This window comes from Anolis sagrei, chromosome Y (genome assembly GCF_037176765.1).
Source record: "Anolis sagrei isolate rAnoSag1 chromosome Y, rAnoSag1.mat, whole genome shotgun sequence".
Taxonomy (NCBI): Eukaryota; Metazoa; Chordata; class Lepidosauria; order Squamata; family Dactyloidae; genus Anolis; species Anolis sagrei.
This window is the reverse complement of record NC_090035.1, coordinates 83,435,642-83,453,890: the sequence shown is the minus strand read 5'-3', so window position 1 is coordinate 83,453,890 and position 18,249 is coordinate 83,435,642. Positions and strand designations below refer to the sequence as shown.

The following is an 18,249-nucleotide window of genomic DNA, read 5'->3' as shown; positions in this document are numbered from 1 at the left end:
AACTTCCTGACTGTGAGAGCCGTTCAGCAGTGGTACTCTCTGCCCAGGAGTGTGGTGGAGGCTCCGTCTTTGGAAGCTTTTAAGCAGAGGCTGGATGGCCATCTGCCAGGGGTGGTTTGAATGCAATATTCCTGCTTCTTGGCAGAATGGGGTTGGACTGGATGATGGCCCATGAGGTCTCTTCCAACTCTTTGATTCTAGGATTCTATGATTCTATGAGGTCTGGAGGTCTCAAAAGCACGGATTTTATTTCCAGCTGGGACCCTGGAGTGGACTACGTCCAAAAGCACCAGAGCAATGATATAGGTGTGGACTATGCCTTTTATAGTCTCCAAACGCAAGCAAACAAAGAACATGCGTCTACATACATTGACCTCATTTACTACATCATCTTAGCATCAAATTCTGTCTTCCAACATACAAAAGGTATGTCTCTGTGTATTTCTTTCTAGCAGCATACATCCATTATTATTATTATTATTATTATTATTATTATTATTATTATCTTTATTTGTACCCCGCTAGCATCTCCCGAAGGACTCAATGCGGCTTACAAAGGCCAAGGACTCAACACACAACATAACAATACAAAATCCAAGGCAAATTAAAAACAATTAAAGCAATATAACAATAAGCAATAAACAATACACCAAGACACAGTAAAACTGGGCTGGGCCAGTGTAATGGGTACAGAATTAAAAGTGCTGATGTGACAGGTGATTATGGGGCAAGTGCAGTGTGCAGTGTGCGGCAATCTTAGTTCTAATAAAGTGCTTCTGGACTTGTTATTGGAGATTTCCTATTCTGGGAAGGCACATCGGAACAGCCAGATCTTCAGGTGCTTTCTGAAGACAGCCAGTGTAGGGGCCTGTCTAAGATCTTTGGGGAGGGTGTTCCAGAGTCGGGGGCCACCACAGAAAAGGCCCTCTCACGTCAACCACCAAACGCGCTTGCGACGCAGGCGGGATCACGAGCAGGGCCTCTCCAGATGAACGAAGTGAACGCGTGGGTTCGCAGACAGAGATGCGGTCACGCAGGTAGGATGGGCCCAAACCATTCAGGGCTTTGTAGGTAAGCACCTGCACCTTAAATTGGGCTCGGTAAGTAAACGGCAGCCAGTGGAGCTCCTTGAACAGGAGGGTTGACCTCTCTCTGTAAGGGGCCCCGGTTAACATCCTGGCTGCTGCTCGTTGGACCAGTTGGAACTTCCGAGCCGTTTTCAAGGGCAGCCCCACGTAGAGCGCATTGCAGTAGTCCAATCTGGAGGTGACCAAGGCATGGACCACCCCGGCCAGATCAGCCTTCGCGAGGTACAGTCGCAGTTGGCGCACGAGTCTCAATTGTGCGAAAGCCCTACCAGACACCACCGACGCCTGAGCCTCAAGCGTAAGCGATGAATCCAAGAGGACTCCCAAACTGCGGACCTGTGGCTTCAGGGGGAGTGTCACCCTGTCCATCAGGGGCCTAACTTTGACCTGTCAGGAGGGAGAGGGGGGCTCCTTTTAGAGCCTAGTTGTACCAGTCTGTTGCCACTAGGACCGGCTTATATCCCTCCTGGATTGTATAGATAACATGCCCCTCTCTTCAGCTCCCCTCTTGCTGTGCCTGGACAGCAGCTCTCCTGTCCGTTAGCATTCTTTCTATACAGAGAGAACTTGATTTTTCTATACATTTCAGTGCTTGTAAAGTACATACAATTTATACATAAATAAATACCTATTTTTCCAATATCTCCTCATCAATACAATTAAAACAATTATAACAATCAATTAAAACATTTCGCATATAATATGGGAACGGTCCTCTAGGAAGGACTGCAGAACAGTACCTCAAAGGCCCATTTCACAAGGCGTCCCAGAAGGATATTGTGGTCAATGATATCAAAGGCCACTCCAGCAGAACCACCAGGGACACAGCCTTGGTCACCTTAGTTGATGATCTTTGCCGGGAGCTGGACGGGGAGTCCAGCTCCCGGTGAAGATCAGCTAAGGCGACCAAGGCTGTCTCGGTTTATTTATTCATTTATTTGCTCGGTTCTTTGCGGACAAAGAACAACATTCACATTACACTAATCTTACATTAACAGTATCTTGTCCACATCCTTGGGTTTCACCAATTGAAATGAATCCATCTAAATCGGACAAGCAGGTGCTCGTGTTACATCCTCAGAAACTGCCGTTAATATGGGGTCAAAGCCAGAGTGGATCAAAGTGACTTTGTCCGCAAAGAACCGAGCAAATGCTTCACAGCAAGCTGTCGATTTGTCAAGGATCCCATCCGGAGCAATGGGATTTAACAATCCTCTGACAACTTGAAACAGCTCAGCCAGACGGTTCTTTGCAGACGCAATATTGGCCGCAAAGAAGGATTTCTTTGCAGCCTTTATTGCTGCAGCATATGCCCTTAGGAGGGCATCAAGCTGTGTTCGATTTGGCCTGCTTGGGTCTGAACGCCACACACACTCTTTTCTATTATCAATAACTAGCTATCCCCTGCCACGTGTTGCTGTGGCCCAGTCTCATGAGCTAGAAAATAAAGTAATGAGAAAGTGTTGGTTTCTAATATATGTAATGTCTTGATGCTTGTGGGTAAACAGTATTTCTTGCTGTTTCTTTGTCAGTGTTGATGTGGAGATTGTCTGGTTTGCCTACTCTGGAATATGCAAGATATAATTGTTCTTCTTTAGGGGTCCCTTTCAAATCTATGATACTTTATCTGTGTGTGTGTGAATCATATACATCTATCTCTATCTATGGCTGGATGGCTCTTTGTCAGGAGGGCTTTGATTATGTTTTCTTGCCCTGGTGAAGGGAGTTGGACTTGATGGCCTTAAGAATTTTCCGTGGGTCGTGGGTGTTCTGTGTGGGAAGTTTGGCCCAATTCTCTTGTTCATGGGGTTCAGAATGCTTTGATTGTAGGTGAACTATAAATCCCAGTAACTACAACTCCCAAATGTATTTCCCCCAAACTCCATCTGTGTTCATATTTGGGCATATGGAGTATTTGTGCCAAGTTTGGTCCAGATCCATCATTGTTTGAGTCCACAGTGCTCTCTGGATGTATGTGAACTACAACTCCCAAACTTGGGGTCAATGCCCACCAAACCCCAGTATTTTCTGTCGGTCATGGGAGTTCTGTGTGCCAAATTTGGTTCAGTTCCATTGTTGGTGGAGTTCAGAATGCTCTTTGCTTGTAGGTGAACTATAAATCCCCGCAACTAGAACTCCCAAATGACAAAATCATAATTTTGTGAGTGATGGCCACTCCTTGTGTTGTGAGACGTTTTGTTGCCAAATTTGTTGTGATTTCGTTCATTGGTTCTTTTGTTTTTAAGGTACTCATTATGCACAGAGCATTTATAGATAGATAGATAATAATATTATCAATAATAGTAATACTCCCTAATTTTTGCAATTGCAGTTTTTGTGCCCATTAAAAAAAACTATCCTGAAGCCTGATTTATGGGATCAATGGCTTCCTAATTCCTCCTATGCCAAGATGGGCGAGGAATATGCTAAAATATAATAAATGAGAGCAGTGAAAACGGAGGTGTTTGTGGGCTGGATGCTGGGTGGAGCATTAAGGAGCATCCATGCGCATCTCCGTTGGCCTGTCTGCAGAAACAAAAAGGAAAAACACCAGGCTGAGACAGAGCCAAAACAACTCTAGAACCCAGCAGGCAGTGTCCTTGCCTCTAAAGACTCAAAGGCTCCGAAGAATGGAAGGAGGGCTTGCTCACCTTTGGCTTCTCTTCGGCCTTTTTGCAGGTGAGAATTCTTTGGGGAAACAAATATGGAAAGGGTGCGTCTACACTGCCGAGTTAATGCAGTTTAGCGCCACTTTGGCTGCCAGGTCTCAAGACCTTATAAAACCACCGCATTGAGCCGTAGCTTGTTTTAAACTAGGAATTTCAACTTAATTTCTAACTATAAGAATTGTTTTGCCACTTTGAGTCTATTTTCGGAGAGAATAAATAGAATCGTAAATATAATAATAATAATAATAATAATAATAATAATAGCAACAACTTTACATTTTGTTAGGATTGGTCTTTTCCTCTTTGTTCTGTGCACTTTTATATTTGTGTTATATTTGTGTGCTTTTAAGCTGCATTCTACCTTGACTTGAACAAGGTAGAATGAGAGATAACAAATACATTATTATTATTATTATTATTATTATTATTATTAAATTTTAAACTCTGCCATTCTCTCCACAAGAATTATTGTTGTTGTTTTTACTGGTTAATTTAATACTCCACCATTGCATCTGCAAGGTTTATTATTATTACTATTATTGATCAATTTAATACTCCACCACCATCTCCGCAAGGCGTATTATTATTATTATTATTATTGATCTATTTAATATTTCGCATTGTCTCTGCAAAGTGTATTATTATTATTACTATTGCTATTGATCAATTTAATACCCCACCATTGTCTCTGTAAGGCTTATTATTATTATCATTATCATTGATCAATTTAATACCCCACTATTGTCTTTGCAAGGCCTATCATTATTATTATTATTATTATTATTGATCAATTTAATGATCCACTGTCATCTATGCAAGGCATATTACTACTGCTACTGCTACTACTATTATTGATCAATCTAATACTTCACATTGTTTCTGCAAGGTGTATTATTATTATTGTTATTATTATTATTATTGCTATTGATCAATTTAATACCCCACCATTGTGTCTGTAAGGCTTATTATCATTATCAACGATCAATTTAATACCCCACTATTGTCTCTGCAAGGCCTATTATTATTATTATTATTATTATTGATCAATTTAATAATCCACCGTCACCTATGCAAGGCATATTACTACTGCTACTACTACTACTATTATTGATAACTTTAATACTCCACCACCATCTCTGCAAGGCGTATTATTATTATTATTATTGATCTATTTAATACTTCACATTGTCTCTGCAAGGTGTATTATTATTATTATTATTATTATTATTATTGCTATTGGTCAATTTAATACCCCACCATTGTCTCTGTAAGGCTTATTATTATTGTCATTATCATCGATCAATTTAATACCCCACTATTGTCTCTGCAAGGCCTATAATAATAATAATAATTATTATTATTATTGATCAATTTAATAATGCACCGTCACCTATGCAAGGCATATTACTACTCCTGCTACTACTACTATTATTGATCAATTTAATACTCCACCACCATCTCTGCAAGGCATATTATTATTATTATTATTATTATTATTATTATTATTATTGATCTATTTAATACTTCACATTGTCTCTGCGAGGTGTATTATTATTATTATTATTATTATTACTATTGCTATTGATCAATTTAATACCCCACCATTGTCTCTGTAAGACTTATTATTATTATCATGATCATCGATCAATTTAATACCCCACTATTGTCTCTGCAAGGCCTATTATTATTATTATTACTATTATTATTGATCAGTTTAATAATCCACTGTCATCTATGCAAGGCATATTACTACTGCTACTACTACTACTACTATTGATCAATTTAATACTCCACCACCATCTCTGCAAGGTGTATTATTATTATTATTATTATTGTTATTGATCTATTTAATACTTCACATTGTCTCTGCAAGGTGTATTATTATTTTTATTATTGTTATTATTGCTATTGATCAATTTAATACCCCACCATTGTGTCTGTAAGGCTTATTATCATTATCAACGATCAATTTAATACCCCACTATTGTCTCTGCAAGGCCTATTATTATTATAATTATTGATCAATTTAATAATCCACTGTCATCTATGCAAGGCATATTACTACTGCTACTACTTCTACTATTATTGATAACTTTAATACTCCAACACCATCTCTGCAAGGTGTATTATTATTATTATTATTATTATTATTATTGATCTATTTAATACTTCACATTGTCTCTGCAAGGTGTATTATTATTATTATTATTATTGCTATTGATCAATTTAATACCCCACCATTGTCTCTGTAAGACTTATTATTATTATCATGATCATCGATCAATTTAATACCCCACTATTGTCTCTGCAAGACCTATTATTATTATTATTATTATTATTATTATTATTATTATTGATCAATTTAATTATCCACTGTCATCTATGCAAGGCATATTACTACTGCTACTACTACTACTATTATTGATCAATCTAATACTTCACATTGTCTCTGCAAGGTGTATTATTGTTAGTATTATTACTACTATTGCTATTGATCAATTTAATACCCCACTATTGTCTCTGCAAGGCCTATTATTATTATTATTATTATTATTGATCAATTTAATAATCCACCATCATCTATGCAAGGCATATTACTACTGCTACTACTACTACTATTATTTATCAATTTAATACTCCACCACCATCTCTGCAAAGCGGATTATTATTATTATTGATCTATTTAATACTTCACATTGTCTCTGCAAGGTGTATTATTATTATTATTATTATTATTATTATTGCTATTGATCAATTTAATACCCCACTATTGTCTCTGCAAGGCCTATTATTATTATTATTATTGATCAATTTAATAATCCACCCTCATGTATGCAAGGCATATTACTACTGCTGCTACTACTGCTACTACTATTGATAACTTTAATACTCTAACACCATCTCTGCAAGGTATATTATTATTATTATTATTATTATTATTATTATTGATCAATTGAATACTCCACTACTCTCTCTGCAAGGCTTATTATTATTAGTGATCGATGTAATACTTCACCTTTGTCTCCGCAAGGCTTATTATTATTATTATTATTGATGCACTATTTCACCATTGTCTTTGGAAGACATTATTTTCATCATTATTGATTAATTTAATACTCTGCAAGGCTTATTATTATTATTATTATTATTATTATTATTATTATTATTGATCATTTTAATACTTTATCATTGTCTTTGTAATGCCATCCTGGAAGTTGCAGTTTGCAAAAACAAAGACCCTGTTGAACTATAACTCCAATTGCACTGAACCATGGTGGCCAAAGTGGTATTGAACTGCATTAACTCTCCAATGCGGATGCACTTGACAAGGGACCATATGCTTGCCCTATTTTTGCATTAGTATTCCCTGGAGGGAGATGATTTTGGGTTCCGCTCTGCAAAGTCCCCTAAATAGACCCTTTCAAAGGAAAGAGCCGCCTCTCTTCTGTTTCCTGTCAAGAGGGCCAGGAAAAAGGAACCAAAACCACCCCATTGGCCCCAAAGGGAGGCACCAAACCCTATGATTGGAAAGGCCAATCAATTGATTATGATTGGAAAGGCCATCCAATTGATTAGATTATAATATTCTGGGCATCCAAGTAAAGAAAGAGATTAGAACATCAAACACAGGAGTCTCTATATTTTGGGGATGTTAGGAAGAAATTGAAATATGAATCCTAAGTGGTGGGAGGGGCCTCCAAAGGACATCCAGTCCAGCCCCATTCTGCCAGGCACCATCCAATCCATCCCAACAGATGGTCATCCAGCCATAGATAGATGGCAAGACAGATGAAGAGAAAGGGATGATATATCAATAATAGTATTCTAGAGTTGGAAGGGGCCCTCAAAGGACATCCAGTCCAGCCCCATTCTGCCAGGAACCATCCGATCCATCCCAACAGATGGCCATCCAGCCATAGATAGATGGCAATACGGATGTAGATAGATGGCAATACAGGTGACCAAGAGAAATAGATGATAGATCAATCATCGTATCCTAGAGTTGGAAGGGGCCTTCAAAGGACATCCAGTCCAGCCCCATTCTGCCAGGCACCATCCGATCCATCCCAACAGATGGCCATCCAGCCATAGATAGATGGCAATACAGATGACCAAGAGAAAGGGATGGTAGATCTATCATCGTATCCTAGAGTTGGGAGGGGTCTCCAAAGGCCATCCAGTCCAGCCCCATTCTGCCAGGCACCATCCAAGCCATCCCAACAGATGGCCATCCAGCCATAGATAGATGACAATACAGATGTAGATAGATGGCAATACAGATGACCAAGAGAAAGGGATGGTAGATCTATCATCGTATACTAGAGTTGGAAGGGGCTCTCAAAGGACATCCAGTCCAGCCCCATTCTGCCAGGCACCATCCAATCCATCCCAACAGATGGCCATACAGCCATAGATAGATGGCAAGTTAGATGAAGAGAAAGGGATGATAGATCTATCATAGTATCCTAGAGTTGGAAAGGGCCTTCAAAGGACATCCAGTCTAGCCCCATTCTGCTAGGCACCATCCAATCCATCCCAACCGATGGCCATCCAGCCATAGATAGATGGCAATACAGATGTAGATAGATGGCAATACAGATGACCAAGAGAAAGGGATGGTAGATCAATCATCGTATCCTAGAGTTGGAAAGGGCCCTCAAAGGACATCCAGTCCATCCCCATTCTGCCAGGCACCATCCAATCCATTCCAACAGATGGCCATCCAGCCATAGATGGCAATACAGATGTAGATAGATGGCAATACAGATGACTAAGAGAAAGGGGTGGTAGATCAATCATCATATCCTAGAGTTGGAAGGGGCCTTCAAAGGACATCCAGTCCAGCCCCATTCTGCCAGGCACCATCCAATCCATCCCAACAGATGGCCATCCAGCCATAGATAGATGGCAATACAGATGACCAAGAAAAAGGGATGGTAGATCAATCATAGTATTCTAGAGTTGGAAGGGGCCTTCAAAGGCCATCCAGTCCAGCCCCATTCTGCTAGGCAGGAAGGCACCATCTGATCCCACCTGACAGATGACCATCCAGTCATAGGTAGATAGATCTTCCTTTATCTAGCTACCTACCTACTTACCTATCCATTTCTTTCTTGGTCTTCCTCTACCATCTACTTCTTGATCCACCTCTCCATCCATCCATCATTTATTTCTCTATCTCTCTATTCACCTGTGTCTCTATCTATCTGTCTGTCTGTCTGTCTGTCTGTCTGTCTCTATCCATTTATCTATCCATCTATCAATTCACCAATACATTTCTCTCTTTCTCTATTCATTTGTCTTTCTCTATCTATCTATCTATCTATCTATCAATTCACCAATACATTTCTCTCTTTGTCTATTCATTTGTCTTTCTCTATCTATCTATCTATCTATCTATCTATCTATCTATTAACCAATACATTTCTCTTTCTCTATTAATTTGTCTTTCTCTATCTATCTATCTATCTATCTATCTATCTATCTATCTATCTATCTGTTCACCAATACATTTCTCTCTTTATCTATTCACCTATGTCTTTATCTATCTATCCATCCACCCACCAATATGCTTCTCTCTTTATCTATCTATTCACCTGCCTTTATTAAACTATCTATCAATTCACCAATACATTTCTCTATCTCGTCACTTGTTTATCACCTATCTGTCTGTCTATTTCTCCATCCATTCACCAATATGTTTCTCTCCTTCTCTATCACTCTTTCTCTTCACCTGTGTCTCTATCTATCTATCTATCTATCTATCTATCTCTCTCTCTATCTATCCGGTAATACATTTCTATTTCTCTCTATTCACCTGTGTCTATCTATCCATTCAGCAATACATTTCTCTTCTCTATCTCTCAAACTCTTCACCTACATCTTTCTCTATCTATCCATCCATCCATTCAGCGACATATTTCTCTTTTCTTTATCTATCTGTCTGTCCATCCTTTCACCAATGTTTCTCTCTCTTTTGTTCTCCCTCTAGCTATTCACCTGTATCTTTCTCTATCTGTCTGTCTGTCTGTTTGTCTGTCTGTCTGTCTGTCTGTCTGTCTGTCTATCTATCTATCCATCCACCAATATGTTTCTTTCTTTCTCCCTCTATCTATTAACCTCTTGTCTTTCTCTATCTATCTATCTATCTATCTATCCATCCATCCATCCACCTACCTACCCCTCTATCTTCCTTTCTCCATCTATTCACCTGTATCTTTATCTATCTATCTATCCATTCACCAATGTTTCTCTCTTTCTCTCGCCCTCTATCTATTCACCTATCTTTATCTATCCATCCATCCATCCATCCATCCACTTACCAATTCATTTATCTTTTCTCTATCTATCCATCCATTCGCCAATGTTTCTCTTTCTTTCTCCATCTATTCACCTGTGTCTTTATCTATCCATCCATTCACCAATGTTTCTCTCTTTCTCACCCTCTATCTATTCACCTATCTTTATCTATCCATCCATCCACTTACCAATTCATTTATCTTTTCTCTATCTATCCATCCATCCATCCATTCGCCAATGTTTCTCTTTCTTTCTCCATCTATTCACCTGTGTCTCTATCTATCTTTCCATCCATTCACCAATGTTTCTCTTTCTTTCTCTCTCTATTAACCTTTCTCTATCTATCTAGTATCTATCTATCTATCTATCTATCTATCTATCTATCCATCCACCCACCCATGTTTCTCTTTCTTACTCCATCTATTCACCTGTCTCTTTCTCTATCTATCCATCCATTCACCAATGTTTCTCTTTCTGTTCCTCTATTTGTCTTTCTTTCTTCCTTCCTTCCTTTCTCTCTCTCTCTCTCTCCATTCACCAATATTTCCTTCTTTTCTCCCTCTATCTATTCACCTGTCTTTCTCTTTCTATCTATCCATCCATCCACTCACCAATACATTTCTCTTTTCTCTATCTATCTATCTATCTATCTATCCATTCACCAATGTTTCTCTCTTTCTTTCTCCCTCTATCTATTAACCGGTGTCTCTATCTATCTATCTATCTATCTATCTATCTATCTATCCACTCACCCACCAATGTTTTTATCTTTCTTTCTCCATCTATTCGCCTGTGTCTTTCCCTATCCATCCATTCACCAATATATTTCTCTTTCTTTCTCCCTCTATCTATTCACCTGTGTCTTTCTCTATCTATCCCTCCATCCACCAATATGTTTCTCTTTCTTTATCCATCTATTCACCTGTGTCTTTCTCTATCTATCCATCCATCCATCTGATCATTTAATCCCTCAATTAATCAATACATTGGCATTAATAGGGGCTGCGCAAAGACGAGTGTTTTTGTTTTAGGAATTCTACATATATAATGATGCTTTAATTCTGATGGAGAACAAGCCCTATGAGGAGCGGCTTAAGGAGCTGGGCATGTTTAGCCTGAAGAAGAGAAGAATGAGAGGAGATATGATGAGGGCCATGTATAAATATGTGAGAGGAAGCCACAGGGAGGAGGAGGGAGCAAGCTTGTTTTCTGCTTCCTTGGAGACTAGGACGCAAGGGAACAATGGCTTCAAACTACAAGAGAGGAGATTCCATCTGAACGTGAGGAAGAACTTCCTGACTGTGAGAGCCGTTCAGCAGTGGAACTCTCTGCCCCGGAGTGTGGTGGAGGCTCCTTCTTTGGAGGCTTTGAAACAGAGGCTGGATGGCCATCTGTCAGGGGTGCTTTGAATGCAATATTCCTGCTTCTTGACAGAATGGGGTTGGACTGGATGATGACCCAGGAGGTCTCTTCCAACTCTTTGATTCTATGATTCTATGATTCTATGAACAATGACAATACAAGTTATTTTGTTGTTGTATTCTGCAGGTCGCCTTCACGGCCAACAGGCCACCGATGTGTATGAAGCTGTCTCGTCGACGGGGTGGCCCTCCAAGGGGGTGGAGTGGTCCTCCGAAGCTTCGGTTCAGAATGTCACCGTCGTCGATGCCGTGCTTCCGGCTGATCCGGCGGTGCCACAGGGCCTTTCCCGCAACACCGTCTCCGTGGGGCCCGTCCCGGCCTCCCGCATCGTGCCAGATGGCTACTCCACCTCCCTGGAGTGCAGCTTTGAGCCTCCCCAGGCCAACGTCACCTGGGTGCGCTCCTGCTCCCCGAATTGCAGCCACAGTTCTAATGCGGCCACCGGGGCCTGGAACCGAGAGGTGTCCGTGGACCGCAGAAAGGGAGTGTCACGGCTCTCCTTCCGCCCGGCGCTCAGGAACGACTCCGGGATGTATTACTGCTTTGTGGAGGCGCCGGGTGGCCGGGGACACTCCTGTGGGACGTACCTCTGGGTCCGGAGTGAGTGTGGGCTGGGAGGGAGGGATGGTGTAGCGAGGGAGGGAGACTATTTCTTTATTTAAGAAAAAATCTCTTTACTCTAATAAGGATTCAGTTTCTTCTTTTATATTAGTTGGGACTTTCTGTGTGCTGTTTAACCTTTATACAGACAATGAGACACTCTTCTGTATAACAAAGTAACACAGTTTATTTATAACTTCTGGCTCCAACGCTTGCGGTTACATTTGTGTCTTGTTGCAATCTTGAGGGTTAGTCAGTATAATATCCTTGGTTTACTTTTCTGAAATAGACTTTCAATGTTTCACATTTACAAACATGTTACTTGCTTTACACACTCTTGACTGAAATTATATTCTGACTAAAGCACCACTGGCTTTCTTTATGTTCCTAAAACTTGAGCTCTATTTAACTAACTGCTTCTATATATCTTTAACACATTTCATAACTGCTCATTTCTAACAGGAGTTCCTAACTCTTTTCTCTCACAGAAGTTCCTAATTGTCTCTCACATCTGCCATATGTAAACATAGAGCTATACACCAAAAATTTAACATAGACTAGCAATTTCGCTACCAATGGCCTCTGGGGAGCCCTTCCCCATCTAGGATATCTATCTCATCTGTATATATACGTATATATATAATATATACATACACACACACATATATACAAAGGCTCTTCTCCAGTTACAAACAAATGATTCCTAGTTAAGAACAGGGCTGGACTGGATGGCCTTTGGGAGTCTCTTCCAAATCAAAGATACTATATTTATCTCTCTCTCTCTCACACACACACACACACAAAGGTTGTTCCCAAGTTATAAACAACTCATAGTTGGGAACATGGCTGGACTGGATGACCTTTGGGAGTCCCTTCCAAATCTAGAATGCCATACCTATCTTGTGTGTGTGGGTGGGTGTTTGTGTATACACACACAAAGGTGTTCCCGAGTTACAAACATCTGACTTGCAAACGACTCATAGTTGAGAAAAAGGTTGACTGGATGGCCTTTGGGGACCCCTTCCCAATCTGTGATACTATATCTATCTCATGTGTGTGGATGACAAGCTGGACTGGATTGCCTTTGGGTGTCACTTCCAAATTTATACTATATCTATCTCATATATATATATATATATATATACACAGACACACACACACACATACATGTAAATACACACATACATACAGGCCATCCCCTAGTTACAAACATCTGACTCCTAGTTAAGAACAGGGCTGGACTGGATGGCCTTTGGGTGTCACTTCCAAATTTATACTGTATCTATCTCATACTATATCTATCATACATATATATATATATATAACAAATACATACAGACCACCCCCAAGTTACAAACATATGACTCCTAGTTAAGAAAAGAGCTGGACTGGATGGCCTTTGGGTGTCACTTCCAAATGTATACTATATCTATCTCCTACATACATACATACATACATATATATAAAATACACACATACATACAGTCACACACACACACACACATATATATATAATACAGACGCATATACATATACACACATACATAACAGACCATCCCCAAGTTACAAACATCTGACTCCTAGTTAAGAACAGGGCTGGACTGGATAGTCTTTGGGTGTCACTTCCAAATTTATACTATATCTATCTCATATATATATATATATATATATATATATATATATATATATATAACGGTGCTCCATGCAGTCATGACCTTGGAGGTGTCTACGGACAACGCTGGCTCTTCGGCTTAGAAATGGAGATGAGCACCACACCCCAGAGTCAGACATGACGACTTAATGTCAGGGGACTACCTTTACCTTTATATATATTACACACATACATGCATACATGCCATCCCCAAGTTACAAACATCTGGCCATCCCCGAGTTACATACAGGCCACCCCCAAGTTACAAACATCTGACTCCTAGTTAAGAACAGGGCTGGACTGGATGGCCTTTGGGTGTCACTTCCAAATTTATACTATATCTATCTCATACACACACACACACACACACATACAGGCCACCCCCAAGTTACAAACATCTGACCATCCCTGAGTTACATACAGGTCACCCCCAAGTTACAAACATGTGACTCCTAGTTAAGAACGGGGCTGGACTGGATGGCCTTTGGGGGGTCCTTGTCAGATCTCTGTGTCTAGGATTGAACTCTTCTCTCTCTCTCTCTCTTCCTGCCTGGAGGGGTCCGTCCGGCCGCCTTCCTGAACATGAGCGAATCGGTCAAGAACAAGATCATCACGGCCGAAGCCTTCTTCCTCCTGGTCAGCGCCATCGGGCCCGGGCTTTTCCTCCTCTTCAGGGTGAGTTCTTCCCTTCCTTCCTTCCTTTCCAGTCTTCCATATGGCAGAACGTTGGGAGGAAGTCATTTTGCATTAGCATTATAATCTACGGAACATTTGTTTACTTATTGACAGTATTGATATTCTGCCCTTCTCAGGGCGGATCGCAATGCACACATACATGGCAAACATCCAATGCCATAGACACACAACATATATAGAGGCTATTTAACTTTCCAGCTTCATGAGGGTATGCTGTTTGAATTCCGGCCACCGGGGGAGCTGTTGCATTACTGTCCACTTGTGACACCAATGGAGTACTTCCTCATTCTTTTGCACACTGCTGGGGATTTTTATGGCGTCGTAAATTAGTTAAATTACCTAAATTTCCTACTTGACAGATGCTACTGTCTATCGAGCTGCAAAGGTCAACAGCAAGCTGGACAAACGGTTGGGAACTTACTCCAACCCGGGCTGGCTTCAAAGTCTTGATCTTTTAGTTACTAATGGTTTTAATACATTTGACTCCCAACCAGATGTGCCACAACCCAGACCTTGGTGTGTATATGTATGCATGTATATATCTATATAAATAAATTTGGACACTATACCTCTAACAGGCCAACCAGTGACCATCACTCATAACCCCCCCCCCAAAAAAACAGCAGAAAAGACTTAAAAACCCCAAAAAAGCTAAATGATGAAAAGCGAAATGACAATATAGAAAAAAAGAGAAGGAAGAGGGAGGGAAGGAAGGGTAGAAAGAAAGGAAGGAAGGAAGGAATAAAGAAAGAAAGAGAGAGAGAGAGAAGGAAAGAGAGGAGAGAGGGAGGAAAGAGGTAGAGAAGGAGGGAAAGCAGAAGGAAAAGAAAAGGGGGAAGATGGTGATTGGCTGGCTTCCGCGGTGCGCCTGAGCCAATCAGGAGGCTCCTGCTGCCTCGACGCTCCAGTGAATCAGAAGGAAGGGAGGCGGGATGAATGGAGACAATGCATTCTTGAGTGGATTATGGAGTTGTAATGTCCTGAAGCTTATCGAGTCCGGATCCGGCCTGCCAGAGAAGCTAACTTTATGGTCTTGAGATGGGTCTGCGATAAGCATTGATTACTTCCTCTTACGATCGGATAGGGCACAAAGGGGAAGACTTTGGTGAATGTCCTCAGTGGAAAAATTGGAAAGAAGAAACAGATTGGGGGGGAAAGAGGACTTTCCTAAGGTCATATATCTATCATATTCCCCCCATTGTTATATGATTAAACTGCCAAACTGAAAAATCCTTTTGGTGGTCCAACTCTGAAGTCAAAAAGATTTCCTTTGTTATTCTCCATGCAAGGAATGTCCAAAGAGAAGGGTTTTTTCATGATTTCTTTTCCAGAGGCAGGGCAGCTTCCTTGTAGATTTCCCCCAAGGAGAGGGGAAGGGGGCAAGAGGGTCAGGGCAAGGTCAAATACATGAAGGGAAATATAGAAATACAGGAGAAAATAGGAAAATATAGAAATCATAACACAGAGAGTAAACCCAACTACCCTCCCACAGTGTCCATAAAGGGATATCTATCCCTGAGGGGGAAAGAGAGTCCCTTGTTTGTGAGATGGGGGACCATCAGGAGCTCAGGTGTGTCTCAGGTGGGAAAAGTCAAATACTTTTGTGGCATGATTTTCAGTAATAAATTGGTTACCTTCTGCTGTAAACATATTTATTTATTTATTTATTTATTTATTTATTTGTCGTGTCAGAACAACCAGTCAAATTATATTACATTTCTAACAGAACAAAGCAAACAAGCAGATTACAAAATTTGTGAGTATGAGAGTTGATGAAATGTCCTTTGACCAGGATCTGGCCACTTGGAGTGCCTCTGGTGTTGCCGCAAGAAGGTCCTCCCTTGTGCATGTGGCAGGGCTCAGGGTGCATTGCAGCAGGTGGTCAGTGGTGTGCTCTTCTCCGCACTCGCATGTCGAGGATTCCACTTGGTGGCCCCATTTCTTGAGGTTGGCTCTGCATCTCGTGGTGCCAGAGCGCAATCTGTTCAGCGCTTTCCAAGTCGCCCCATCTTCTGTGTGCCCAGGGGGGAGTCTCTCATTTGGTATCAGCCATTGGTTGAGGTTCTGGGTTTGAGCCTGCCACTTTTGGACTCTTGCTTGCTGAGGTGTTCCATTGAGTGTCTCTGTAGATCTTAGAAAACTATTTCTAGATTTAAGTCATTGACATGCTGGCTGATACCCAAACAGGGGATGAGCTGGAGATGTCTCTGTTTTTTGGTCCTTTCACTATTGGCTGCTACTTCCCGGCGGATGTCAGGTGGTGCAATACCGGCTAGACAGTGTAATTTTTCCAGTGGTGTAGGGCGCAGGCACCCCGTGATAATGCGGCATGTCTCATTAAGAGCCACATCCACTGCTTTAGTGTGGTGAGATGTGTTCCACACTGGGCATGCATACTCAGCAGCAGAGTAGCATAGCGCAAGGGCAGATGTCTTCACTGTATCTGGTTGTGATCCCCAGGTTGTGCCAGTCAGCTTTCGTATGATATTGTTTCTAGCACCCACTTTTTGCTTGATGTTCAGGCAGTGCTTCTTGTAGGTAAGAGCATGGTCCAGAGTGACTCCCAGGTATTTGGGTGCACTGCAAAGCTCCCGTGGGATTCCTTCTTCCCAGGTGATCTTCCCAGGTATAAACATATGAAAATAGGGCATAAAAGCCTTGACTAAATGATACACACCAAACTGACCACGGCTGAACCCCTATTATCCAGCCTGGTGTCCTTGCCCTTAGCAAAACTATAAGTTACTATCTCTTATGAGGAGGGGGGTCATGTTCGACTTTAAAGGGGGGAAGGAAGGAAAGAGGTAGAGATGGGAGGAAGGAGAGAAGGAAAGAAGAAAAGGGAAGGAAAGAGGGAGCGAAGGAAGGAGGAAAAGGAGAGAAAGAGGGAGGGAAGATTGGCCACAGCAACGTGTGTGGTGGGTACAGCTAGTGTGTATATGTGTGTGTGTGTGTGTATATATATGGGGATGTTGGTCTTATATTTCTGGTCTTCTTTGCAGAAGCGATGGGAAAGCGAGCGCCTCTCGCAAGCCAAGAAGAAACCCTACGAAGAGGAAAACCTCTACGAAGTAAGTGCCGGGGAATCAAGAGGGCGGAATGTTTCCCAGCCTTTGACCCTTTGCGTGACCCTTCTCTGGACATCTCTCTCTCCCGCTTGTCCATCTCCTTCTTGGGTGACTTTGCCCAGAACTGGACACAGGGTTATTATTATTATTATTATTATTATTATTATTATTATTCCAGGTGTAGAGATGATAACCATATGATGCCAATCTCGTGTGTGTATCCCCAATTTGGGAAGGTCCTTTAGCCCCAAAAGGGGAGCACGAGATTTGAGTTAATTGGGTATTTTTCAGATCCAAACAATGCGCCTCCTTTTGCTGCTTCTTAGGGGCTGAACCTGGACGACTGCTCCATGTACGAGGACATCTCCCGGGGGCTTCAGGCCACTTACCAGGACATTGGCAGCGTTAAGGTCATCGACCTCCAGCTGGAGAAACCCCAAAAGCCCTGAATGCTCTGGATTCTGATCCAATGGGAAGTCCTCTCTGCAGAGCATAGGGTTCCTCCCATTGTGCATGGACACATGCATGCATATACGGTCCCTTTTTGCAAAGGCTCGTTTCTGCAAAGGACAACCAACGCAAATGCAATGCAGCAAAAAGCGCTTCCCTGGCATTCCGGTCTCTGCAAAAATATTCCGAATGGGACTCTCTTCCTTTCCTTTCATATTGACACCTTTCTGGAAATATACAAGCCATCCCCGAGTTGCAAACGCCCAGATTTGGAAGTAGTCTTTGAAGGTCACTTCCAAATCTAT

The 18,249-nt window shown here is 41.3% G+C and overlaps 1 protein-coding gene across 1 annotated transcript; it reads left to right on the top strand.

The window, feature by feature from the left end:
* The first annotated feature begins 3,623 nt into the window (after positions 1 to 3,623).
* LOC137095544 (B-cell antigen receptor complex-associated protein alpha chain-like) lies at positions 3,624 to 17,976 on the top strand. Its single transcript, XM_067462326.1, has 5 exons — positions 3,624 to 3,767; positions 11,606 to 12,079; positions 14,287 to 14,405; positions 17,429 to 17,497; positions 17,821 to 17,976. Exons 1-5 carry the CDS (start codon positions 3,719 to 3,721, stop codon positions 17,941 to 17,943), a joined length of 834 nt encoding a protein of 277 aa, XP_067318427.1. The 5' UTR covers positions 3,624 to 3,718; the 3' UTR covers positions 17,944 to 17,976.
* Positions 17,977 to 18,249: the final 273 nt, after the last annotated feature.